Source organism: Heteronotia binoei, chromosome 4, assembly GCF_032191835.1.
Source record: "Heteronotia binoei isolate CCM8104 ecotype False Entrance Well chromosome 4, APGP_CSIRO_Hbin_v1, whole genome shotgun sequence".
Taxonomy (NCBI): Eukaryota; Metazoa; Chordata; class Lepidosauria; order Squamata; family Gekkonidae; genus Heteronotia; species Heteronotia binoei.
Genome location: NC_083226.1, coordinates 146,696,246 through 146,724,091, shown reverse-complemented (window position 1 = coordinate 146,724,091; position 27,846 = coordinate 146,696,246). Strand labels below are relative to the sequence as shown.

Genomic DNA, 27,846 nt, shown 5'->3' with positions numbered 1-27,846 from the left:
CTGTAAGCAGCCTTGAGTACATTTTTGTAGAAAAGTGGGGATATAAATTCTCTGAACCAATACTTCCTGAAATACTTACCTTCTCTTATCATAATGGTTTGTCCCTTTGAGTGACTGTTATTTCTCCAGTGACATATAGTAGCAGCCATGACCTTTATCCCCATGAAGCCAAATTGAGTGCTATTATACAATTAATCTTTCATGCCCCCCTTTCACAAACTAAATTACGAAACTCAGGCAAACAGAGCACACTGTGATCAGAATCCAGCTCCCAGGTCCCTGTATTGTTTGTTTTTTCCATATTTCATACATGATACATACTCAAATAGCACTCTCTACCCTCTATGCCTACACCATTATAAAAGTTATGATATATATTTATGATATATACTTGGCTATGAGGAATTTAATTGGGCAGGTTATGATTGTGTTTACCTAAAGGAAGGTGTGATAAAACCAAATAAAGCTATATCTGGTTCAACTATTACCATACCAAAAAGACAGCCTGGAATTATAATTGAGTACAGGTCAGCTTTAGATCAAGGGAGGATGTGTATTTTGTTTCACTTTTCCCTTGAAGCTTAGAATCATAGAGTTGGAAGGGACCTCCAGGGTCATCTAATCCAACCCCCTGCACAGTGCAGGAAACCCACAAATTTACAGGGTCTTCATCACTGTCAGATGTAAATATATATATTATTTAAAAGCTGCATATGTCTAACAATGCTGAAGGGACAAATAATGTAGCAGAGGCATGAAAACTTTCACAGGAGGAAAAAAGATTTCCAGACATTTATTTCTGGAACTGTACACCAGGTATTAAAGTACAACAAATACAAAATAATGTTCAAAAAAATCAGTGTTTATGTACAAATATTAAAACCAATGCAACAATAGCAACTTCCTCTTGGACACCTGATACTAAAACCAGTTGCGATTGTCACTAATTTATGCCATTATGCATAAATGGCATAAATACTAGGCTGATCTTGGAATGACTGGTGGCTTCAGGACTACAGTCCTCTCAACTGTTCTTAAACAAAACCTGGAAAGTTCTCATTCTGATGGGAAAAAAATCATAACCATGATACTGTGTAAATTTAGTTTCCCACTTATAAACAATGTGCTTGTAACACTGGGCAATACAGAGTCTTCTATTGGTCAGTTAATCCACTAGTTTACATTCAAAATTGAAGCATCAACTAAAGACTTTGGTTAAATTAAATAGTATCACTCATAGGCTACTGGATCTGAAACTGACATATAGTATTGACTCTCAATTTTAAAAGGAAACTGCACAAATCAACCAAATTGTACACAATTCAGTATACTTCAGACAGTATGATACAGCTTTCAAGTAAAGTCAGCAGTCTGATCATGACAACAGGGGAAAACGAAAAGCTATCAATGTTGATACAATGCTAAAAAAAGTAAAAGTATTGCTCTTAACACAGCACCAGTTACACGTCTAAGTGAATCAGTTATCCTTTTCAGACTCCCTGTAGTTAAGTGATACATCTATCAAACTGCAGTTGCCCATGATGGATTTTTGGTTTGTTCTTATCGAGGGGTGGGGGAAAACTAAAGAGAATATATTCAGCAAAGAATAAAAGAAGTTATCACAGTTTTTTATAAGAATTGTGTGTCACCCACTAAGAACCAAAGCTATATAGATTTCTTCATAACGGCTGCAATGCTTTCCTCTTGCTATTGACCCTCCCTCCAACGCAATTCTTTTAATAAACAGTAACAAATTCTCCATTAAAATGCTTAAAACTGAGAAAGACAAGTTAAGTCCAGCTTTTAAAAGAAAAATTCAATAAATAGCTATTTTACATGAATAAAGTCATAGTGGTACAAATTTATGAATGTCACATCAAGCATGCACAAAATGTTACTATACACAGAAGTAGTCAGAAAATATTGAAATAGATATCTAAAAAGATATGCAGAATGTACATATTTACATAATCTTGCAAATTATTGCCTCATTTTAACAAGGAATTAAAAGTAAACATTACCAGCTAGCTAGCCAAGAGGCTAAATTAGATAATCAATTAAAAATCTATTAGAACTAGCCGGAATTCATTGTTCTCTCATACCATTTTCAGAATTTTGGTCAAAAGTCTTTATTAAATAACTAAAGTGTCCATTCAACTTGCTGACAATCAAAACTTTAGACGAGAAACTAGACTGTCTCGGTCTTCATTAAGACCCCAGCAATGCATAGATAAACTGAACATAGTTACTGCCTCAGCTATTGAGAATGGGTGAGTTCATTTAAGTGCAACTGGTATCAGCATTCAGACATTTTTGAATAATGGTTTTATACAGACCAGCCACTGTAAACCCATACGTTTGAATGTATGACAAAACAAAATATGGCCAGAATTTACAAAATAACATTAAGATGTGTTGATTTAAAAAAAGAAAAGAAAGAACCAAGGTATGGGGCTCAGCACAAATCACAGCAACAAGAAGCTGACAATCTGGCTAAAAATGGGCCAAGGCTACCCGTTATTGACTGTGTACTTACTAGATTATGGTTTTCAAACGTACATCTTGGAACAAATCACTGCGGCCAATTTTTGTCCACTTGTATTAAATTAAAATTGCTAAAATGGTTAAGTGCGCTACTGATGTAGAACTCTTCAAAGCCACTTTTGTTACAATGCCATGAAGAACACAAAGCACTACGCTGCATTTCAAACTCAGGATCTCAATGCAGTTCACAGTATGTAGAATAAATACCCTCCCTTTGAAGTACTAACTAAGGCTTCTGCTTTCTATTTACGCAGTGCAACTGTGAAATCATTACTACCAACACTAAACTTTTTAAAAATTGCAATATTCAAAAGGAAATTAAATACGTATAATGGCCAGTGCAAAACTAGACAAGTTTTACTGCATTTCAATTGTATTGTAAGAAAGCTCAGCATTTTTGCAACACAAATTTTGTCATTCAAGACACATAACAAATACCTATCAACTAATTGTATAACTGATAGCCACATAAAATCTAACACTCTAGTGGCCATTTACAAGTCTTCATTTGTGAAATTTAACAAAAACAACATAAAACCGTCTCAACAAAGCCTCCGAGTATAAAATGCACTTGAACTTCAATTCAGGAAGGAAAATATATCCAGGCTTGACAATGCAGTTATATATACTTCAGGTTGTACTGTATCATCCTCTGTTAATCTAGAGTCCCTCCTAAATTTAACACTTTGAACTGCAATGCTCTGAACTTAAAGGGAGTCCTAAGATGTAAACCATTAGTGGTAAATCCTAAGCTGTGCAGACTGTACCATTCTCTCTCAGTGGGTCTAAGAAAAGTTACATCATAACATTTGATGTTGAGTTTTACATTACACTCTTCAGAAGTGTGGACACCCCCACCCACCCCTGGCCAGCATAACACCACATAATTTCAGCCAATAGGTTTAAGTACACAGAAACCTTTGGAGAGTATAATTATCTCTGTGTAAGGTAGCCATGGCCTGTAATTTGGTAAGAGCATTGAAATATAGGTCTTCAGACTTTGCTCCTACTGTCCCTTGTGCTAGTATCCATCAAGATGAACCTGTTGTTTTGTAAACTGAAGTGCTCTGATTTAGTATCACGTGAGAGAAGGTTCCATTTAAAAAGATCCTTTGTGTGTTTGTGCAGTTTAAATTAAAGAAACCTTTCCCTGCTTTTATTTATTTTTAAATGCTACATTGAGCAGGGATCAGGACTGGTACCTGTAAACAATCGCTATTCCACTGCATCCGGTAGGGCAGAAGCAACTTAGCCTAAAAAACCACTCCAATCAGTTCAGAACTTCTGTGCTGGTTTTGAGACAGCCGTCTCTGTCTACAGATTTAAAAAGAAAGAGGAAGCAGAGCTTAAAGCTGCACCACAGAGTTCTCTTAGTCCTCAAACTCTGCTAAACATTGTATGAAGTTTCCACATTTATGGATTGGAAAATGAAATTACTCTTGATAAAATCAAGAAATAGTTCTGTACATAAAGACATCACTGATGTCATACAGTTCAAACTTCCAGTGAAAGACTAAGCAAACCTGATCGTTCCCATCAAGTTCACCGCTAATCGCCAAGAGCGTCCACCGTCTCTTCAGTTGGCTTCCAACTTCATTCCGAGTGGAGGGCAGTGTGCTGGTGTAACGCATGGGCATTGATGAAGCCATTGGTCTCATTTGCAGATAGACTGCTGAAGTCAGCCACAGAGACTGCCATTTTGGCACTGGTAATATGATGTGTGTGATTCTCAAAATCAACACCCAAGTTATTTACAGAAACATCATTCATATAGGATTCTGGGACTGCAATCCCCATTTTTAGTCTCTTCGTAGGCCTTTCAGACTCCTCGCTGCACATGTTCATTGGGTTTAGCTCAGAGTGATAAAATCCAGTCTCAAATAAATTAAAACAATCACTTTCACCATTACTAGGCAAGTTAAGCAAATCTTCCGTTACAACAGGCACATGATTAACTGCCGTTCGAGGCAAGCTGTCCAGAGGTGGGAAGGCATCATCTAAGCAGTTCACATCTGTCGAGTGGCAAACTGTGGCTACACTGTTAGTCAGTGCTGGAACAACAACAAAAAATGAAGATTTTGCAGTAGAGTAGAAAGCCAGTAGGGTAAGGAGGACAGAAAGATAACAAATAGGACACCCCCCTCCCCAATCCCTTGTGGTTTTTTCCTGCACTTTAGATTTACCTGTCAAATCATTGGCAGTGATAGAGTTCAAGATGCTTAGCTGTTGGTCAGGAATGGGCTCCGGTCGACTGTTTGCTGTTATGGCTGAAGAATGAACAGCTCCACCAAGAGCTTCTGCTTCATCTACTAATCGATCCATGTAGTCCCTGCAAAGGCATTGTCAACAAAAAATTTAAATTCATTCTGACTGGAGGAAACATTTTATACCTTTAGAACATCATCAGTGCAGTGCTACAATGTAGAGGATGCTGGGAAATTTTAGATGGTAAGTTAATGAAGCAAAAACAAAATATATTCCAAGGGCTCTGAACTTACGTGACTCCAGGATGGTGATTGTATCTCTTTTTTCCAAATCTTGTTTGCTGAGCAAAGTAGTCATACCGTTCTGATTTCTTCCACATATAATAAAATGCTACACATTCAGCGACCGTTCTGCTTCTCACCTAGGAAGAAGGCAAGGAAGAACACTCAAGCCTTGACAATGAATGAGATCCTTACTGAAAACTACAAAATATCAGAAGACATGGGATTTATTTCCTAGATGAATTCCAAGCTAAAGAGGTGAAATCCCAATAAATGCTTCTTGACCAATGAATTCCTGCCCTTTAGCAGGCATCCCAATAGATGCCTGCTAAAGGGCAGGAATTCATTGGTCAAGAATATAGGTAATCTGCTGTGTGGTATTCAGAAAGTTCAGCAAAGAAAATCTTTTATCTTCCCTTCCCAAAGGGTACCGACAGCCATCAACAGAATATATAAAAATATCACTGACTTCAAAAGGGAAGTTTACGATGTATTTGGAATGATGCATATTACAGGGTCACTAATTCTCTCCACTCATTATCTCAATCTACCCCACCTCAAAAAATTTAGGTGTGTGAGGACAAAGTGGAGGAGAAGACTAGGATGAGCACCCTGAGCCCTTTGGAGGAGAGACAATCTAATAAATAAATTCAAATATTTAACAAACAGTAGCTGCTACTTTGAAGAAAGACCCAATGCTTGCCTATTCTGGAGAGCACGTGTGGTTGTAGTTGTCAGACTGAGTGTTGGACCAGGATCTGGGAAACCCACTCTGGTATGGAAACTTGCTAGGTGACCTTGGGCCAGTCACACTCTCTCAGTCTAGCATGCTTCTCAGGGTTGGCAAAATGATAAAATGGAGGAGTAGAGAATGATGTAAGCTGCTTTGAGCCCAACTGGGTAGAAAGGCAGAGTATAAAAGAAGCACATATATTCTGTATTTATGCCTTTCAAAGTCCTTTCAAGGGGCAAGGTCACAAGTCCTTAGCAACATAGTAGCCAAGTTAATCCTCCTTGCAATTTGTATGCCCGGGTTTTATTTTGCATAGAGAATTGGACATCTAAAATAATTTAGTTAATAAATTAATGTTAAGTCACACACTATTTTAGATTCACTTTAGCTACATTAGCTATCTATTTTCCTGGCTGTCAGGGGGGGACTTTAAGCAGTTCTTGGATACTCAGAGGCAGGATATAGTTCTGAGACTAGCAACCATATAGCTGCTGTCCTATGTATGGACAGCTCTGCTAGAAGAACAGGATGCATGGTTATCTCCCTTCCCTTCCAGACAGAGCTAATGACACTGTAAGGTCTGCTGCTCCTTAAAAAATATGCTGGCTTCATAGAAGCTCCTTGTAAAGGGCTCACTTCCACATTAAGCTGAACTGCATGTTACTGTTGTCTCAGAGGTATTTCTGTTGGGACCATAGGATAAAAATCTTTTCAATAAAGTAACAGTGACAAAGAATGCTCCTATGGTAGCAGTAACTGCAGTAAATCTCCAGGCAGTGCTCCAACTCCTATTCACTTTTTCATGCTACTGTTGCTTTTTTATTATTCTTTCTCAGATTAATTCAGATACATGACTGTACTATGCCTTTCACATCCTACCCAAATGCACAATTACAACCTTTTCAAAAAATGAAAGATCATGGCATATTTTTTCTTTGTTCAGGCTTCTGTATGTCAGAATACATATTGCTTAAAAGAAAATCTTAAAAGGCAGCAATATCAAAATGCCAATTTAAAAAGTAAATGTTGGACTACATGATTAACAGAGTGATCTATTCATTTCACTTTCTACACAGTGTTCATTCACAAGAAGTAGGTTTTTATACTCAGCTTTCCTCTACCTTAAGAAGTCCCATAGTGGCTTACAATCACCTTCCCTTCCTCTCCCCCAACAGACACCTTGTGAGGCAGGTGGGGCTGAGAGTTCTGAGAGAACTGTGACTGGCCCAAAGTCAACTAGCAAGCTTCATGTGAAGGAGTGGGAAATCAAACTGGTCCTCTAGAATAGAGTCCACTACACCACACTGGTTCTTCTGCAGCCAAGTCTGCAGCCAACATCACCAAAGTCACAGTGGATGAGGAAGGCCCTGGCCCACAGACGTTTATGCCACAACAAACTGGTTAGTCTTTGTTGACATTTTTCCACAACATTTTTCTACTCCTTCTGGAATTGGCAAATAGCAAATAGCAAGTGTGATTTCAGAACTGAAGCCAGTGGTACTACAGCTCAGAGTGGCCTGGACTGAGTTTAGCCATTTCCCCACCTATAAAATAACAAGAATGCACTCCTTCTGTATAGTCATGCAAACTGAAAACCTAAATGTGCAAAGAAACAACTTTAAAAATAAAATAAATAACATTGCCCAAAGCAACGATATAGACTATTTCAGAGATGAACAGGCTGACTCATCTACTAAACGGCTGCTTCACAATGTTTGTTGTAAAATTAGCATGCAAATGGCCAGACAGCAACAAATGCTGTTTATGTGATTCTCCACATTATAACTGATTTAATTAGATCCTTCACAGAATTTAAATTACTTAAGTACCATTTATTGGTATTTATTTGTATAGCAACTTACCTTGTTTTTTTGTATGAGATGGAAATCTTTCCCGTAAATCAGAAGTGCATGTTCAAAGTTTCTACATTCTTCCTCTGTCCAGGCTGTCATCTCTTGAGACAAGTAGGAAAAGACAGGAAGGGGGAAAAGATTGGCATTTTGGCCTTTCTGGCTTGGAGCATATGGACAGCAAAAGAGAATGTCTTCAATCGAATACCAATAATAGGCTCATGGAAACAGGTAAGGATCAGCTGTAGTAGGGATGCAATAAGCCTTAGTGCAGGGAGTGGTGTGTGTGTGTCACATCCAGCATGGGATTCTGTATGCTGAACTAGATGCATTACTTCATTTGGACTCCTCTGCAGAAGACTTGCTTTGGACAGCATTCCCAGATCTATTTTCACTTCTCTTGCTATAAAATGCCCTGAATACTTATATTCTTATGATGGCATTCTGCTCCTTAAGCCAACTATGATGGCAACATCTTGACAGCATCTGGATTTAAGCCCCGGCAAAATACTATTATTTCCAATCTGTATTTCCTGAAAATAATTTCTTTATATTTTAAAACGACTAGAATTTTAAGATTAAAAAAAAATCTGGCACACATATATGTATTATTCTGTTTATATTGAAAGCCTTCTAAACACAAAGTAACCCACTTTATTTAAGCAGTAATCTGTGGGTTTTTTTTTTTAAAAAAGCTTGACTAGTGGACTTTCAAAAACTGCTTTTTCCATGTATATTTTTACTATCTTACATGCTGTCCAAACATCTCTGAAAAGTCTGACTGGTGGTTATCACTGAAGTAATACAGCAGAAGAAACTTCAATCATACAAAAAAGTGAATACCTTAAAATATAGAGCCTTAAAACTAGCATTCTTTTCAACAGCAGCTAAGCATTTTTGTCTGGCACCATAAGATACAAAGAATTGGAGGAATAATTAGCCCTCTAAACTCATTTCTGTACCTTAAAAATTCAAAATTGATACAACATGCTTAACTGTCAATAAAGAGTTCTTACCTTGAGATGCCTTTCCATTTGAACAGTATCTCTCAATCGCTTCTTTGATGTTGTGGTTACATTTGAGAAGTTCATAGAGTGCCTAAGAAAGGATTGCAACATAGAAACGGGCATGAAAAGACACACAATACAGTGACTAAACTTACAAGCCAATCAAAAATTCTATTTCTCCACTAGATTATTAAAGCAGCATAAAATGAGGGTTTAAAAAGAAATCTGGAAAAAGACTTTGTGCACAAGTATAAACAACATACAGTTTTTAAGGGGTCAATATAATATACCTGTTCATTGTCTCGCGTATGTATTCCCTCAGGAATCCTGCCAATCATCTTTTCATTTCCAGTTCTTAAAGAGGTCTCAAAAAGGTACTCTTTGACTTTGCTCTCAGAAACCACATCAGGTTGCCAGAGTAGCTGGTCTTCATTTTCGTACACTGTTAAGAAAAGCCATTGAAGGGTCAGACTACTCGAATGCATTAGAAAACAGAAAGACACAAATATATACCATTCTACTGCAGTGTTCTGGCTGTAACATTAAGTGAGAAATGAGAACATTTCCCTGACTGGTTAGAGACAATCAAAATTAAACATCCTGGAAAGTCAGAAGCGCAGCAGCTATTCCTTCTACACTGTCTGAGCAATGGAATAGGCCTTGTTTAAAATTAAAGCATAACATACTTTGTGAAAAGTGCACATAGTGAACTGGCAGTCAGAATACAATACAGGAATGAGTGCAATAAATAGGAGAACATGCATGGAAGACTCTCTACAGTCACTGGCATATCTGATGCTGAAACATTAAGTCCTAGATTTGACATTGTCACATTGCATACTGCCCAACTTACACATGTATTTTACATTAAACTGTTCAAATGTGATATGCAACTGACCAGCAAACAATGTGACATGAATTTAGTCACCAAATGTCCAAGCAGATAGGCACATGCTTGTCTATAAAGCAATCTTTAAACTTGCCAGCTGCATACAGGTAACACAACATTAGATAAGTATCTAATCTAAAAGTAATAAAATATTCAACATAAAACATTTCACATAAAGGAAAAAAGTTTCACAATCGGCCTCTTGATCTCAGGTAAGAGTGCAATCCGGCTCTACCTTTTGGTATGGACCAAACAGGCTGAAGCCTAATGCACTACCCAGGATAACTTCTTTATGTATCTTGCAGAGATGGAATGGGTTCGATCTTATGATCAAAAGCTACTTAGCAGTGCTCTGCCAGTGTGAGCTGTGAGGGCACAAAGAATGTTCCTGTGCCCATGAGCTCCCACTTTCTCCTTCATCCTATGTGTACAACAGGGATGTCATAGAAAAGTGGAGCTTGATTTAAAAGGAAGCTTTTAATCAAGCTCTACGCACAAGATCACCTGAGCACAGAAACGATCACACCCCAGAGTTTAACTGAGACTTGTCCTAGTGTCTGGAACCCTGAGTGCTGGTGGAAATACTAAAGCTCTCCTAGCGCTAGGGTCCTCCCCAAGGTAAGGACAACTCTGTTGGTGCTACAGCACTCAGGCCAATGGAAGGTATCTGGAATATCCAAGCAGATGCTGAACATTAAGGCATTTTTAAGAGACAAAGCAACCTCGGATTACTTTTAGAATATGGAAATGCTAGCCCATCTCATGAAAATGATACTGGACTCGTTTAGCACAGAATGCCATATTACCCATTACAGTTTAACATCCAAAAAGCAGTTCTAAAACAGCAAGATGTACAAGCTCATTGTATTCCAGATATAAACAAAGATGTTGGTTTAAAACTATGAAGCCTTAAGTAACTTTAATCTGACGTATTAAGAAAGCATCACTGAGAGGGGCCCTCATGGAGGGTGGAGGGCCTGCTCAAAATTCTACTCACTTCAATGAATAATACACAGCTGAGCCCTCATTACTGTGGCCCCAGTATTATGGAATCCACTGATTCCATGTATCTTTTTATTTAATTGGGAGGTGGGATTTTCACTTTAATATGCTTGGCAATAGTTGCCTCTTCTAATATTAGCAGGTTTTCAGCGCATAGGATTACAATCTTTCATCTCTGTGATCCCCCCCCCCCCATACTATAATGCAGAAGTGTTGCCAACAGCAACACTTCACCCTGCAAGTGCTACACTGGTATCAAGACTCTTGCACATCATACTGTTACTACTCAAGACTCAGAGCACCCATGGCAGCCTTCTTTAGATGCCACATAACTACCTAAGTAAGCTGTATTTGCTACATTATTATATATTCTTTACCCAGTGCTTACAAATTCATAGCAGGCTGCAGTACGCAACTCATACAGATTTCAGTGAGTTTCTCACTCAGAAACATTTGTTGCCACCATTTCTTTGTTACTTTTCAATATACAATCTGCAGGTAGTGCAGAATGCGGCGGCCAGGCTGCTAGCGGGACTACCTAGATGGGAACACGTGCAGCCTGTGCTGCGGGATCTGCATTGGCTGCCGGTTGTCTACCGTGTTCGCTATAAGGTGCTGGTTATCACCTTTAAAGCCCTACATGGCCGAGGACCTGCCTACCTACGGGACCGCCTCTCCCCATATATTCCCCAGAGAGCACTAAGATCCAGCTCCCAAAACCTTCTACAAATCCCTGGGCCAAAAGAGGCCAGACTCAAGATAACCCGGGAGCAAGCCTTTTCACTAATGGCCCCTCGTTGGTGGAACCAACTCCCAGAGATGGTGAGAGCCCTGCGGGATCTGAATCAGTTCCGCAGGGCTTGCAAAACCCATCTTTTTCAGCTCTCATTTGGAACAGGACCTGACCAAACCGATTAACTATTGTAATTCTAGCCACCTTATGTTGAAATTGGAACTGATGTATGATAATATGTAAACTGTGACCGATAGAAATATAGCACCTATTTCTACCTACTTTATATTTTTATATCTTTTAATCTCCTATTCTCTTATTTTTATATTTTTAAACTTTATTAATTCATGTAATTGTATTACTTAAACCATTGTTGTCTATTTTAACCAAATCATGCTTGTCATGTCTGTGAGCCGCCCTGAGCCCGCCTTCTGGCGGGGGAGGGCGGGATATAAAAATAAAATTTGCTTTGCTTTGCTTTGCTTTGCTTTACTTATCATTGAGCTTTGGAATAATCCTGTGAGAGACTTAAAGATGAAAGATAACCTCCCCAAGCATACTCAGATCTTTATGATAGAGGATCAAATGGCACCCTGAATCAGGGCTCCTCTTTCCTACAACTGTCATTTCTTCTTTTCAAAAAATCTGAAGAGACATTCATAGACTTCAAAAGGTCATTTCTAGTTTGACCCTGAGTGTTTTGAAGTTGACTAACTAATGTCTGAAAACCTTATATCTACCAAACTCAGCAAATAGCTTTGTGGTATTGATAGCATACCTTACCTGTGACAGCCCCTTTTCAGAATACAATTTTCAAATACTGAAATTAAAAATGCTGAACATTTAATCAAATCAATAAAACCTTACCCTTTTCATCATCACTGCATTTGCTTAAGTAAGGTGGAATTTCTGCTTGGTACTGTGAGCCAATCATTATTTCCTGAAAAACAAGAAGAAAACCAGTATTTTAACTACATATTTATTGATATATAGCTCAAACTGGAGAACCAGTTTGGTGTAGTGGTTAAGTGCTCGGTCTCTTATCTGGGAGAACCGGGTTTGATTCCCCACTCCTCCACTTGCAGCTACTGGAATACCCTTGGGTCAGCCATAGCTCTCGCAGGAGTTGTCCTTGAAAGGGCAGCTGCTCTGAGAGCCCTCTCAGCCCCACCCACCTCACAGGGTGTCTGTTGTGGGGGGAGAAGATATAGGAGATTGAAAGCTGCTCTGAGTCTCTGATTCAGAGAGAAGGGTGGGGTATAAATCTGCAGTCTTCTTATCAATACTACACATTTGAAAAAGAAAGGCTATCCAAACATGTCTTCCCTCACCCATGAGGATGGAAAATGCTTCCATGACATTGACAACAATACAATTGCATTTATAAGACACAGCTTTTATAATATATTTTAATTTCAGACTTTTTATTGCAACTTAATAAAATAAGCTCAAATACACAAAAAAGGATAGATTTCAGAGCTACCTTTCGCAGATCTTCGGATGAATTGCCAGTATCTACTTCTACATCCTCGCCATCTGATTCTTTCTCACCATCACATGTCGTGTTTGCTTTTCACAACAGAAGAGAGACCAGAGTTAATTCAGCAACACTTAATAAGTTATAGTTTCATATCAGCTAAAATAGTTCAAACACGAGGAATTTTGCATTTGGGGTTTTAAATAATAAAAATTAATTTGTATCAGTTTTCAGTTACCACGTAACAGGCAACAGCAGCAAACAGCGTAGGTGCACAATGCTCTGGCAATACAGTCTACTCTAGTACTATTGCAACAGCAGATCCCTGATGGCTCATTTAATATGTTTCCCCATAAAACTATAATTTATTAGCACAAAATGTATCAGGGTGAGGGGAAGAACCAAAAGCCTGTTCTGGGACAATACTGCTATCCTAATTCGAAAGTGGTAAAAACAACAAGCCAAGTCAGAATGTATTCAAGTTAGGTGATAAATAAATAAAAGACCAACTGGTCTCACGCACAGATCCAAGTGGGCAGCCATGTTGGTCTGAAGCAGCTGAACAAAGCAGGAGTCAAGTTGCACCGTTAAGACCAACCAAGTTTAATTTAGAACGTAAGTTTTCATGTACTCTCTAAGCACAAACTGAAGTGTGCTTAGAGGCACACAAAAGCTTATTCTAAATGAAACTTGGTTGGTCTTAAAGGTGCAACTTGACTCCTGCTTTGGTCTCGCATACTTTCAGTTCTCCTAATTTTGACAATGTATGTGACAACTAGAAATTACACACACACACACACACACAAATACTGATGAATACTCATTTCCCTACATCTTAAAGGTCGAGGGAAAAAGTCTGTAGCTTCATGAGAGGTAACTGATGGTGTCAAATCATCAGCAGAAGACTGTGTTTCTTCATCATCCCCTGACAAGAGGTCTTTGGCTATTTCCTCCTGTAACCAGAAGAGTCAAGGTTTAGTATCATTCAAATCTGGAAGCAGTAACTGTATCTTAAAATTCATCCTAATAGCAGAGTCTCTTATGCAGAGGCCTGGAGAAAGATCTTCACAATAGATGCCCATTTACTAGGCATTTCATACCCAACTGAAGTCATGCTTTAGAAAGCTCAGAAAAGGAAACCACTTACACAATCAAGTAGCTTTTGATTCCACTAAAAACAGAATGCACCTGGACTCTGTATATATCAAATCTCAACTTCTGTGTTGGACACGTCAAACATTTACAACCAGTAGGGTTCTACCACTCTGCTTGGTTAAGCATGAAGCCTTAGTTCAATGGGAGATGTTCTTCCTCCAAAGGAAGACTCCCTACTTAGCTGAGAAAAGAGCAGCAGGCTACAGATCCCAGCACTTAGTTTAGAGAAATTCATCTTCAGGAAATGCAATATACTGTATTTAATTATAGAATGCAATATACTGTATTTAATTTTTTTAAACAGATGACTAAATATTTGTCTAAAGACCAATTCTCTTTTAATTCAGAGGTTTGTTATCCTATGTGCAGTGCAAGCCCTAGCCATGTCTGTTCATACAAGCACTGGTCCAAACAGTGTTGTCTGCTCTGTCTGGCTGTAGCTCTCCAAAGAAAGATTCTACCCCCCCCCCCCCACAAATACCTCCTACCTCAGACCCTTTAACAAAGATAGGTTCTGAACCTATCCTGCATACCAGGATAGGGGGAGGGACAGTGGCTCAGTGGTAGAGCATCTGCTTGGGAAGCAGAAGGTCCCAGGTTCAATCCCTGGCATCTCCAAAAAAGGGTCCAGGCAAATAGGTGTGAAAAACCTCTGCTTGAGACCCTGGAGAGCCGCTGCCAGTCTGAGAAGACAATACTGACTTTGATGGACCGAGGGTCTGATTCAGTATAAGGCAGCTTCATATGTTCATATGTTCAACATGGCAGATCACCAGTTTCAGTGGAATAATTTCAAGTATGTGTAGAACTACAACCTTGTCCTTTCACACAAGGTAAAAATAATGGCCAGACTTCATAGTTCATGTTACTTTAAACACACAGGAACATACATCCTCGAAATTTGTAGAGATCTGGTATCCAGGGATTCAGTTTTTAACAGAAAACGATGTCTTGCCCAATAACCCATACTATAGGAAAATTACATACTTTTGAAAATTAATTAAGCAATGCTCAGTAGGTTAGAGATTGTTTGCTAAAGGAGCACTGTTCATGAATAAAGACAGTTGATATAGTTCATGTTTCATTAAAATGTATATGAAAAATTTGTTATACCAGTAATTGGTTAGTGCTTTATGTACTGTTCACTGATATTGCTCCTTACTGTTATGTGACTGTAAACTTTGTTAAAATAAATAGTTTATTAAATAAAAATTGTGCCATAAATACTTTAGTTCAGACTTGATATCTAAAGCAATAAGATAGTTCAGACTTGATATCTAAGGCAATGAAGGCATTTAACCTCTACATCCTAAAAGGGAAAGATTAATTGCAACCATAGGTCCTAAGAGGATACTGTGGGCAAGCGTTTGCAACTTACTTTATCCAAAGTCATGTCTGGCAGCTCATCTGCAAGTTCACTTGGGGAACTATCCGCACTGGAGCTTGCTATAACTGGAATTGTAGGTTCATAACCATAGAATGCCAGTAAATCTTCTAAGGGCATACTTCCTTCCTGTGGGATTTAAAAAAAAAACACAGGAAAACCAAACATATCACTAGTTGTAGAAAACAGTATGTTTTTACACATGCAGGCAGGGACAAAACAGTTTTCACAGGTAAGTGGAAATATGAGCCAGGCAATGCTGAGCTACATTGAGGAAGACTTTCATTATAGAAACTAAATTGATACTGTATCTTCACAATTAGCTCTAATTGTTGCTACTCAGGATGCTACTTTCCTGTTGCAGCTAATCAGTATATCCTTCATATACCTTCTGAAAAGGCACAGTAGCCCTGCTTTGTCCATAGGCTTACAAAGGCAAGATGTAACTATGCCAGTAGCTGCACAGCAAAGAAAAAACAGTTTTGATCATCAAACAATCAGCAGGTGCAACACTAAAAGAAACAACCATTTATTATTTTTTGGTTATTATTTATGTTTTGCTATTACTATGATGTAAACATGCCAGTTGATATGAAGTGACCATGTTCCTTCCAAGGGCACCTTTAGTTCCATATTATGTATGTCATGCTATTAAATAGATTCTGGAATTGACATTTAAGATGATTGTCAGACATATGGATAGTTGCTTTTGTAAACGGTAACCATATCAACAGATTGGACATCCTGTAGCTAATCTTTAGGTGCTCTCAAATATCATTTAATTACTGGACTCATATCAACATTTATGAATGCCCACCTAGAGCTTCTGCAATGGTCGTGTATACTTATTGTAAAATGCAGCTTCTTTCATTTGCTATGCAATGAGTATGTGCTTTACTTCTTCTAGAGACCATAACTAGGATAGCAAAAAAGACCACAATCCTAAGGACAATTTTGGGGGGTTAAACTTCATTTAATAATATGGAATAGACCTGCGTTAGGCTGCAAAACATAAAAGGGCTGCTTTGGCCCTCCCACAAAGTACATCATTGTAACATTCTGTTACAAAAACCTGATTTCTGAGTCATAGCCATCATATCTTATTACTTTTGGTTATGTCATTAACAAATGATGAAAAAAACAAAATATACATATTAGAATAAAATGACAATTATTTAAAATAGTTTCCTCTGTTAGTATTTTCACTGAACCTAGTGCACCAAATATTGTTTTGATGCATGCTTTTAATATAGTCTTGGTAAACACAGCCATATAACAAATAAACGCTTCAATGAATTCCATCCTAAACTGCAAAAAGCACTACATAAATTTATGTTCAGCAGGATATGATATTGGATTTACATCCCGCCCTCCACTCCGAATTTCAGAGTCTCAGAGCGACTCACAATCTCCTTTATCTTCCTCCCCCACAGCAAACACCCCGTGCGGTGGGTGGGGCTGAGAGGCCTCTCACAGCAGCTGCCCTTTCAAAGACAACCTCTGCGAAAGTTATGGCTGACCCAAAGCCATTCCAGCAGGTGCAAGTGGAGGAGTGGGGAATCTAACCCAGTTCTCCCAGATAAGAGTCCGCATACTTAACCACTACACCAAATTGGCTCTCTTAAATCTCAAATTTTATATTTATATGCTCCTCTATCTCCTGAGTATCTCAGGATCTAACATAACTATGCATGTTATTCTGCTGCAATCCCACTGTCATCTGACATTCGCAAAATGCAACTGATGCAAAGACCAATTACTGGGTTAGTGGAATTTCTTTAAGCAAGATTTTCAAAAGTCGGTAGCCCCTCACTGGTATTGAAGAAAGAAAACAGCCTTTACTTGATATCCAGAATGTACAGAAAAACACTCTTACCTTTTCTAAATCTTCAATCTCAGAATTAAAATTTTTGCCCTCATCCATCATTTCCTCCTCTTCAAGAGTTCTCTCGTCATCGTAGTCATGTACCAACATTTCAGCTGTAGGGTCAAAGTCATGATCCTCAGAAGATAAAGAGCCAACTATAAAAAACAACGTGAATCTCTTTAGCAATCCACACAATTGTACCAGTGGCATAAAGTAATGATATATATATTCATTTATATTCAGAGTCAAAGCTCCAAAAACCAAGTACCAGCTTTCATTCTTATTATTCTTAACTCATAAATGCACACTCACATTTCAGCAATTTAAGTCACAAAGGCTACTATCTTCATGCTCTGGAATTACCTTTCTGGGCTGGTAAAATGACTATTTTGGAGCAGTCCTAGTAGTAACATCACAGACTCATTCAATTTCACCCTTCACTACAAGTTCTGTAACCACATTTGCATGAATGGAAAATATGTGTGCCAGTAAAAGCTATTAAAATGAACTGACCCAATACATTGTAGCTATCTTTGTTAGATGGTATCTCATCTTCCTGATCACCAACAATGCAGTCCTAAATAGAGTTACTCTAATTCTGCATAGGATTATACTGTTAGATTTTAATGCCATGTGCCATCTGAGCACAAACCACTGTATCTATTCATTTAACTGAAAAGTTTTGTGCTGGTTAGATTTAAAATGACAGGATAGAAGGGAAGTTATCTAAAGCTGCAGTCCTAAGTCTCACTGATTAAAATAGGGCACATTCAGGCAGTTGCTTAGGGTTGTTCTCTAAAGGAGTTACAATTGAGGCTTCCCAACTTAACTTTAAAAAGAGATAGTTTTTTTTTTTAAACCAAACAGTTAAACTAGCCTCATATAGCACAAATAGTGTTGCAGGTATGGCTGCTGAATACAATACTTTCTAGGCCTAGAAATCAGAAGATCTATCTGGGTCTTATAAAACAATTAAGCAACTTCAGACTGTTTTATTTGTTTGTTTGTTCTTCTACAAACACTGGGTGAAGTATCTGAATTAGAGAAGTTTATACTTTTATCAGATATTTGGACTAAACAGAATAGAAGGAACGTTAACAAGTTTTAATTCTGAAATAACAAACACAAATCAAACACATACACACACAGAACTACTTATTTTCATTTTAAAGAGCATTTCCTCCCTTTTGAGCACTACTACATATAACACTATGCAGTACAGTAAAAATGCTTTATTAGATAATAGTTTACAAAAATATATTAGGTAGATCGATTCATGCTAGTAACAAAGAAAAACATAATAAGTTATTTATTTAAAACATTGGGCACAATCCAGCCAAAATTAAGCATTTAAATCTTTCCCATTGAAATCAATGGTGTATAAAGTGCTTACCTTTGAATGGATTGACTATTTTCTAAAAAAGGTAACTAACCCTAGACCTGAGTACATAGATGGAATTTATACAGAAAATGTCAAATCTTTGCTCGCTCTGGACTTGGTGAATTAAGCTAAATACATAACTAGTTTATAATTACTTTAATCTAAGATACACTCGCCAGACACTACTGAATAAAGACTAATAAAGAATATTCCATTTACAGACTGAAAATGGGGGGGGGGAATCATTTACTTGGCTAATTTGAAGTGATTTGTTTTATATTAATAAGAGGTGCTATTGTTATTAAGTTGACCAAAAGTGTTGCTCAGCTCACACCATTATTAGGTTTTAGTAATATTAGTGAAGTTTTTTACCTAGTTCACAAGAGATCAAGTTACCTTCTACCTTCAGTAATTCTCAGAAAAACATTCAATTCATTTTAACTTTATCGGAATTTGTCATTCCACTCCTACCTCTCCTCATTAAAATTAAGCAGGTGCTATAAACACAGCAAGTCAAACAGCGCAATAAGATCAGCAGTGCAATCCTAAAGAGATTTACACTCTTCTAAATCTGATCCTAACTCTGTTTATGATTGCACACTGAACTTAATGGGACTTGCTTCCCCATGAACGCAGTTTACAATTGTATAGATGTACCCCTGCTTGTACTCACAACCCAATCCTAACCAAAGAAGGAAGTTCCACTAATTTTAACATAACTTACTTCAAACTAAGTATACAGTCTTAGTTAAAATCATAATTGTTTTAGTTTAATTATCTTTTATGGTTTCACATTATGGGCCGGTTGTATTTTATGGGGGGGGGGGGCGGGTTCTGTTGTGAACTGCCACTAGCAGTTATTGAGGAATAGCAGAATACCACTTGAAATGAATGGGACTTACTTATATACATTTGAGGCTCCAACACACCTACCAAGAAGTAAAGTGTCTTCCAAGTAACCATGTTTAGAACCAGACTCAAATCGCTGCAATGCAAAAACGCTCCAAAGTCATTATTCTGGAGTTAGAAGTTTCGCACAGCTGAACTAGTGACCATTTAAAGCAGTGGCCAACTGACAATGGAAACAGGCAGACTGTGTTCACACAGATATCTCAGATTTTAGTTCAGAAAGCTAAGTTTTTAGCTTTTATAGCACCCACAACACTGCAAAAATCAATCACTACCAACTCTATAAGCGAGAACACTTCTACAGAATGCTCCACATTTTGATTTAAGAATCAAAGTGTTGACTTTAAAATGAAAACAAAACAGAGAAGGGAGGGGAGGGGAGGGAGAGAGAAAGGTCACTATAACAAATGGGGAGAAAATGGACAAAGCATATTTGACAGATGCGCCTGGAACCTGGCCCTTAACCGTACCCAAAAGCTTCCCAATGCCGGAATCACAGAAGAAGGAACTGAACAGGACAAACCTGGGCTCGAACTCCCAAAGGAAGCCTGGAACAAGCAAGGGGAGAAAGAATTGGTTAGGAGCTGGGCTTGCCCCCCAAGGGGTCGGGCATGGAGGGCTGGTGGGAAGGGAGTTGGGAAACACAGCAGTCCGGCCTCTTCCCAGCTGCTCGGTCTCCCTCTCGCACACCCACCCCATCTTCTTCCCTTCCCTTCCCGCTCTCGTCGCCTCTCCAACTTCCCACCTCGGCTTTTTGTCTCTCTCCGCATCTCCCCTCCTCCCCACCCCCACTACGTGGGCGCACCTACTTCTCCGTCTCCATCCCTCGCCCGCTCCTGCCCGGCCCTTCTCACCGTCCCCTTTCGCTCGCGGGCCGGTCGCGGAGCTCTCCGAGCGGCGCCTCCCGCCCTCCGCCTTCCCCCCTGGTCCTCACCTTCACTGACGCCACCGCCGGGCCCCGAAACCCCCATTCCCATCCCGGCCGGGCCCGCCCCAGAGGTGACAGGGGCTGCCTGCCTGAGGCAGTGACGAAGGGAGCCCCACTGCCCGTTGGCCGCCTCTTCCTCGCACCCCGCGCCGGCCGCTCTCCCTCCATCCCCAGTCTCGGAGCCCGGCCGAGGGCAGCCGCCCCAAACCCTGCCGCGGGACTGTGGGTGGAGACCGGCCGGGCGCCCCGCTCCGCAGACAGCGACAGGGTGGGAAGCGACTAGACAGAGGCCTAGTCGCGCAGGCTCCACTTCCCCGGAGCGAGAGGCTCGCCAGGCCTCCCGCCGGCCTCCTCTGGGGAGCTCCGACCCCCGGAGGGGAGTTATGGGGCTGCCGGGGGGCCCGTGGGGGGCCGCCCTGCCGCACAGCCCCGCCAGGAACCCGCCGGACCCCAGCGCCCCTACCCGCTTTCCCCGCTCACCTCCGCCATATTGGGAGCGCTCGGGCAGAGCAGTAGCGATGCGCCAAGTGCCCGGATGGGGCCGCTAAGCCAATGGCAGCCCGGCCGCGATTGGGACTCCGGCCGGCCGAGAGAGAGGGAGGGAGGGAGGGAGGGAGAAGCGAAGAGATGCATGGGGTCCCCCGCAGGCGCAGCCCCTTCCCCGGGGCTGTCAGGGGCGCTCCCTGCCGAGCGGCCCGGTTTGTTGGGGGTCTGACGGGGAGGAACTCCCGCCTTCAAGCCCAAGGAGCTGACAGGGTCCCTCTCCAGCTACTTGCTGAAGTTTGACAGGCACCTCTTCCATCCGCCCCACCAACCACATCATGGGAGAGGCAAAGCCACTGCAAAAAGTTATTGACAGAAGGATGGTGCTCAAGAACAGAGATGGATCTTATCTTCCCACCCCGAGACTACATATTTTGAGGGGGGGAAGTGAGGGGGCTGTCAGGGCCTGGGGAGGGGGATTTTCCCCGCCTGAAAACAAACACACACACAAACACCACTACATCAAGCTGTAAAATCTCCACTCAGTAAGTGCAGAACGACCTGAAGCTGCAATCATTGGTAGAAAAGAGTCCCGTAGCAGTTTAAAGACGAACAAAATTTGTGTCAGGGTATGAGCTTTCTTGAGTCGCTGCCCGCTTCTTCAGATACAGCTAGAATCAGAGGTAGTGATCACTAAATTCTTGAAAGTGCTCCTTGGACATGAACTAATGGGTAGTTCATTTCATAAGATCATGGTCCACTTAGTAAACATAACAGCTAGAATGGAGTTCCATAGCACCTTAGAGACCCTGATTTAGGGGGTGTAAGCTTTCAAACAGAGAGGTGGTAGCAGCTCCTCAGGGGTTTCACAATGCACAGGTAGTGAATCTATAAGAGTAAATGATTCCTTGTAAACATTTAACACATACCATATGGATGAGCTGGTCAATTTCATGGGCTGACAAAAATGGCATCCTGATTAAACAGACTTAGTTTTATTCCCACCAGTCTTGAAAACACTTCCCCTCCCAGCATACAGTGACAGCATGTAGTGGTCATTCAGATGCAGCTAGATATTCTTGTTTTCTAAGCGGAAAACTACATAGCTTGTGAGCAAGTTTTGCCTCTGCTTCCCAATATAACAATCCTGCTACATAGGAATGTGATCATCCAGCAGGATGCCTGTTTGTATATAGCTCTCATGCTCTGTTCTCCCTTGCCACTCCTTATGCCTGGATTTTCATGCCAGGATCCTTATAATTCTATATAACTTTTCCTCCTACCCTCTCCTCCAAAATCCACCTCTTGCAGAATGACCTTGGTTGAACCCAATGTGCCTCTCAAACGGTGGATCAGGACCCGAAAGCAGGTTGCGCAACTCTTGTCAGGAGGAGGAGGAAGAAAAGAGGGAGCTGGGGAAGGAAACTGTGGGAGTCTTGATGGCAAATTTAAGTTTGTCTCCAGCTAATGTGCAAAACATCCAGGAAAGATAGCCTGTTGCTCAGGAATGCTGGGTATTAATAAATCCTGAAATTGAAATTATATATATATATATATATATATATATATATATATATATATATATATATATATATATATATATATATATATATATATATGTATATATGTAAAGGTAGTCCCCTGTGCAAGCACCAATCGGTTCGGACTCTGGGGTGACGTGGCTTTCATAACATTTTCACAGCAGACTTTACCCCCAGCAAGCTGGGTACTCATTTTACTGACCTCGGAAGGATGGAATGCTAAGTCAACCTCAGGCCGGCTACCTGAACCCAGCTTCTGCCAGAATCGAACTCAGGTCATGAGCAGAGCTTAGGACTGCAGTACTGCAGCTTTACCACTCTGCACCACGGGGCTCTTTCAAATATAACAAGCTCAATGTCCACTGATGTGAAAATCAAGCATTTTCTGTTGTGGGGAAGGGGAGAAGCAGGCAGTTACTTTGAAAGCAGGTCCAGAAAAGTTAAGTCAATTTAGATTTGAATAGATCCAGAACCACTGATTTAGACCTTTTAGTTCTCTTACCTAACTGACATAAAGCAGATTACATGCACTTTCATCCCCTACTTGAGTTGATATGATTGGTGAGAGGCACACATTCCAACAGGGTACCCATTGCTACATATTCTGCGTATGCTATGTAGCAGGGCTGAGGGATGACATGATAGAGGTTTGCAAGATTATGCATGGGATAGAGAAGGTAGAGAAAAAGGTACTTTTCTCCCTTGCTCACAATACAAGAACTCATGGGCATTCAATGAAATTGCTGAGCAGTCGGGTTAGAATGGATAAAAGGAAGTACTTCTTCACCCAAAGGGTGATTAACACATGGAATTCACAGCCACGGGAGGTGGCGGCGGCTGCAAGCATAGCAAGCTTCAAGAGGGGATTGGATAAACATAAGGAGCAGAGGTCCATGAGTAGCTATTAGCCACAGCGTATTGTTGGAACTCTCTGTCTGGGGCAATGATACTCTGTATTCTTGGTGCTTGTGGGGCAACAATGGAAGGGAAATTTCTATTGTTCTGGCCCCACTGGTGGACCTCCTGATGGCACCTGGGGTTTTTTGGCCACTGTGTGACACACAGTGTTGGATTGGATGGGCCATTGGCCTGATCCAGCATGGTTTCTCTTATGTTCTTATTACATTCTGACATTGATCCTCTTGATCTTCCTTGTCCTGCCCTCTCTGTCCAGCCCAAAGCAGGGCAACTTGGAGCAGCTGCTGCTACTGTCTCCATGGTCGTCCACTTGCCTACTGGGGGTGGGAGGGAATTGGACACAAAACAGAGAGCTGTGAGAGCATAGATCATAGACAGTTCTCACATGGAGGGAAGGTGGCATTTCCTAAGGGCCTTGATTGGGACCTGGACTATTTAACTCACTCACTCATGTGAGCAGTTTGTAGATCACATCAAATTAATCAGTACGGTGAAGACCAATATGAAAAGTGAAACTCTCCAAGAGGATCTCTCCAAACTGGGGGCATGGGCAACAACATAACAAATGAGATTCAGTAGTTGCAAATGTAAAATGATGTAACATAATCTTGACTTCATATACACTTGAATAAGTTCTGAATGGACAGCGATTAATAAGGAAAGATCTTGACATCGTGATAGTTAGTTGAATGACTATCAAATTAGTCCTCAGCAGTTGTGAGAAAGGCTAACTGCGTCTGTGTGTATGTAAAATGTCTTCAAGTGGCAGTCAATTTATGGCCATCCTGTAGGGTTTTCAGTGAAAGAGACTTCAGAGCAACTCTGTTGTTCCTTGATGGTCTCTCATCCAAATACTAACCAGAGCTGACCCTGCTTAGTTTATATGAACATATGAACATACAAAGCTGCCTTATACTAAATCAGACCCTCGATCCATCAAAGTCAGTATTGTCTACTCAGACTGGCAGCGGCTCTCCAGGGTCTCAAGCTGAGGTTTTTCACACCTATTTGCCTGGACCCTTTTCAGTTGGAGATGCCGGGGATTGAACCTGGGACCTGCTTACCGAACAGATGCTCTACCACTGAGCCACCATCCCTCATCCATCCACCGTCCCTCATTGTCCTTATCCAAGTTTCCAAGATCTGATAAGACTGGGCTAGCCTCCATACCAGGAATTGATAGGAAAAGGACTGGCTGACTGATATCCAGCTAGTATTATTACTGCATTTGGAGTTGAGGTGTGAAATCCCAGGAAAAAACACTGATTCTGTTAAGAAATTTTGTGTGCATCATCTCCCCACCTTGCTCAGGGGGCTCATTATCACCACCCCTTCCTCCCAGCAACCTTGTCCTGCCCTCTCTGTCTAGCCCAGAGCATGGCAACTTGGAGCAGTTTGTTTGTTCATCTCCCCCTCTCCCGTAATGCAGGCGACATGACTTATCATGTAATACTTGCGCACACATTGAATCACTCTCTCAGCCTCATCTTAGGGTGAGCTGTATACTGAAGACAGCAGACATAAGCAGGATACAGCCTGCTGTGCTATCAGTATATTTGCAAGGCATTCCACACCCCCTCCTCGCCCCAGTCTTCTGTACTGTACGCACTTAGTGCTAGCAACAATTGAGAGATACAGATATGGGTAGGGATGGGCACAAACCACATTTTTTAGGTTCAGTTTATTTCATTAAATATCTATACTGCCTTCCCTGTGAGTTGGCTCAGAGTAGTGTACAATGAATTCATACTGAACCAGAAAAGAGACATTTAACTTTTAAGAAGAAGATGATGATACTGGATTTATATCCCGCCCTCCACTCCAAATCTCAGAGAGGCTCACAATCTCCGTTATCTTCCTCCCCCACAACAGACACCCTGTGAGGTGGGTGGAGCTGAGACAACTCTCACAGTGGCTGCCCTTTCAAGGACAACCTCTGCCAGAGCTATGGCTGACCCAAGGCCATTCCAGCAGCTTCAAATGGAGGAGTGGGGAATCAAACCTGGTTCTCCCAGATAAGAGTCTGCACACTTAACCACTACACCAAACTGGCTTTAAGTGGTAATGAATGAAGAAGAAGAAGAAGAGGAGGAGGAGGAGGAGACTGGATTTATAACTTGCCTTTCACTACCCTTTTCTCCTTTTCCTTCCCCTCCCCTCAGCAGACACCTTGTGAGATAGGTGGGCCTGAGAGAGCTCTCCAAGACCGGCTCTTGAGCAGAACAGCTCTGAGAGAGTTATGACTGACCCAAGCTCACTCCAGCAATTGCTTGTGGAGGAGTGGGGAATCAAACCCAGTTCTCCCAGATAGGAGTCCGCGCACTTAACCACTACACCAAACTTGCTCTCCAGTTTAAACCAAAACAGCTGAGTGGCAGGGAGCACAAAGCAGGGATTTACGTAAATGGCTGGGAGCCACTTAAACCCCTGTTTTCTTCTCTTCATGAATTGCCACAAACTGCCTTAAAATTTTTTGGAAGTTTAGTTAGCTAATATTACTTTGAAAACCACAAACTAGCCAAAATTTGTGATGAATTTTAGTTTATGAGCAAGTTTGTTCGTATCCCTAGATATGGGGAGGGGGGTAGAAGAAGCAGCTACAGCTATCTCTGTTTGGTCAGCCCTGCTTACTACTCCCCTGTGTAAAATGTATTGTTCTTGCATCCCCAGTTGGAGGTGTAGGGGCTCTCTTGGGGTGTTTGCATCCTGAAATTGAGCACCTATTAAGGGTTCTGAGCAGAGCATGGTAGACATGAGCTACCGTATTGTCCTCTGCCTTGTCTGTTGGTACTCAGAGCTCACCTGTTATGTGTTATTCCCATAATTGAAGTCCCCGCATCTAGGTTCTAATTTGTGGATTTCACGTGTGGTAAAAGAGATCTAGACACATGCCCTATGTTTGGAGCTATGGACTTTATATAACACCTTGGAAAGCAGTGATGAACTGCAGATTTTGTTGGTATCTTTAGATGAGTTGAGCCTTTGGGGCAGAGTGAGAGGGGCACTTTATTTAAAACATTTTATGTCACCTTTCCAGCCAAATAGGGTCTCCAAGGAGGCAAACATGAAAACCTTTGAACATTAAAACAGCATATAAATTAATATATAAAATGATACAATAAAACACATAAACATATGGGCTACTTTTAAGATGTGACAGGGTCTTCAGTGCACCAATGTTGGGAAGCACTTGTGATAGGAAAATCTATTTTCTTTTCATTGAATACGCAACATGTTTCTAAGCGGTGCTGCAAATGTTTCACTTGGGCACACTCTCATTATATTTCCTCATGACTATCCTTGTCCCTCTTCACCTTGAATTCTCTGCCAACCCACCCATCTTAAAAGAAAAAAAAAAGTAAAGCACAAAAGAGGTGCTCTCTTTGGTTGTTTCAGCCCTGCTAGGATGGCAATGAGGTCACTTTGTAATTTATTTCCCTAGTGCTTGATCCCAAAGCCAAGAATGTTAATCAAACATTCTGACCAGGACCACAAATACTTTGTTTTCTTGCTGCTGCCCGGGAACTGTAGTTTGATCTTAAGTTCCCTAGGCTGATGCTCCTCTGTCACATGCAATCCAAGCCCACTAGTACACTGTTACAATGGGCTGCATCAGCTGTCCAGCCAGCCCGCACTGCTGAACACTGAGCAGATGCAAAAACCAATCAAAACATAACTTGTTTTAAATTGCAAATAATCACTGCATATGTATGGGCAAAGAAGAAAATGGGTATTGTGAGAAAAATAACTTTTGGTGCATCTTATTTGCCAAAATCAAACCATCCCCATGTCATAGTTCCACAGAACACAGCGATGCACATATTAAAGTCCTGTTGATTCTGAGAGGAGGACCATTTGAACAACTACCAGTTCTGTAGAGTACCTTGCAATTTTGCAAAGTTCTTTATATTGCTCTGGAACCCTTTGGGGCTCCTTGGCAACAACATGTGGAAAGTGATAAAAAGGAAAGACAGGCTGTTCTTTGTTACATTAAACCAATCAAAAGAAGAATTACTTGCCACAACAAAGTATTAAACAGTTATTTGGTCTCACAGTATAGAACTAAAGGAAGAAGATAAATTCCAGTAGAATACCATGATCGCCTTTTGCTGGGTTGTACACAAAGACAGCTGCAGCACCAGCATGCTCTTTCATAGGACAGCACTGGCTTATAAAAACTGAAGCTATTTCACACATTTCAGGCAACACAAGTTGTGTCAGGGTTGCCAGGTCCAACTCAAAAAATATCTAGGGACTTTGGAGGTGGAGCCAGGAGACTTTGGGGGTGGAGCCAGGAATAAGATTGTGACAAGCACGATTGAACTCCAAAGGGAGTTCTGGCCATCACATTTAAAGGGACCACATTCTTTATAAATGCTTCCCCCTCCATTTGGAAATAATGAAGGATAGGGGCACCTTCTTTGGAAGTTCATAGAATTTGACCCCTTAGTCCAATCTTTTTGAAACTTGGCTACAACTGGGGATTGGCAACCCTAGGTTGCCAATCCTGGGTCACCCCTGTGAAATAATCACATGTGAGTTGCATGTTCTCAGTTTCC

At 40.8% G+C, this 27,846-nt stretch overlaps 1 protein-coding gene across 2 annotated transcripts; it reads right to left on the bottom strand.

Annotated features, from left to right (window-relative positions):
• Window positions 1–759: 759 nt before the first annotated feature.
• On the bottom strand, window positions 760–20,928 carry MIER3 (MIER family member 3). 2 transcript variants are annotated; one of them, XM_060235966.1, is made up of 13 exons: window positions 20,826–20,928; window positions 19,941–19,965; window positions 17,137–17,282; window positions 15,255–15,389; window positions 13,554–13,674; window positions 12,728–12,813; window positions 12,112–12,184; window positions 8,911–9,062; window positions 8,630–8,711; window positions 7,626–7,717; window positions 5,043–5,170; window positions 4,728–4,873; window positions 760–4,595 (listed from the first exon to the last, which is right to left on the bottom strand). In XM_060235966.1, the coding sequence occupies exons 1-13, from the start codon at window positions 20,832–20,834 to the stop codon at window positions 4,138–4,140; spliced, it is 1,653 nt and encodes a 550-aa protein (XP_060091949.1). In that variant the 5' UTR covers window positions 20,835–20,928; the 3' UTR covers window positions 760–4,137. The 2 variants fall into 2 exon arrangements, with proteins under 2 accessions (XP_060091949.1, XP_060091950.1); XM_060235967.1 differs by having other exon boundaries at window positions 19,888–19,965; window positions 20,826–20,918.
• Between the last annotated feature and the right edge of the window lie 6,918 nt (window positions 20,929–27,846).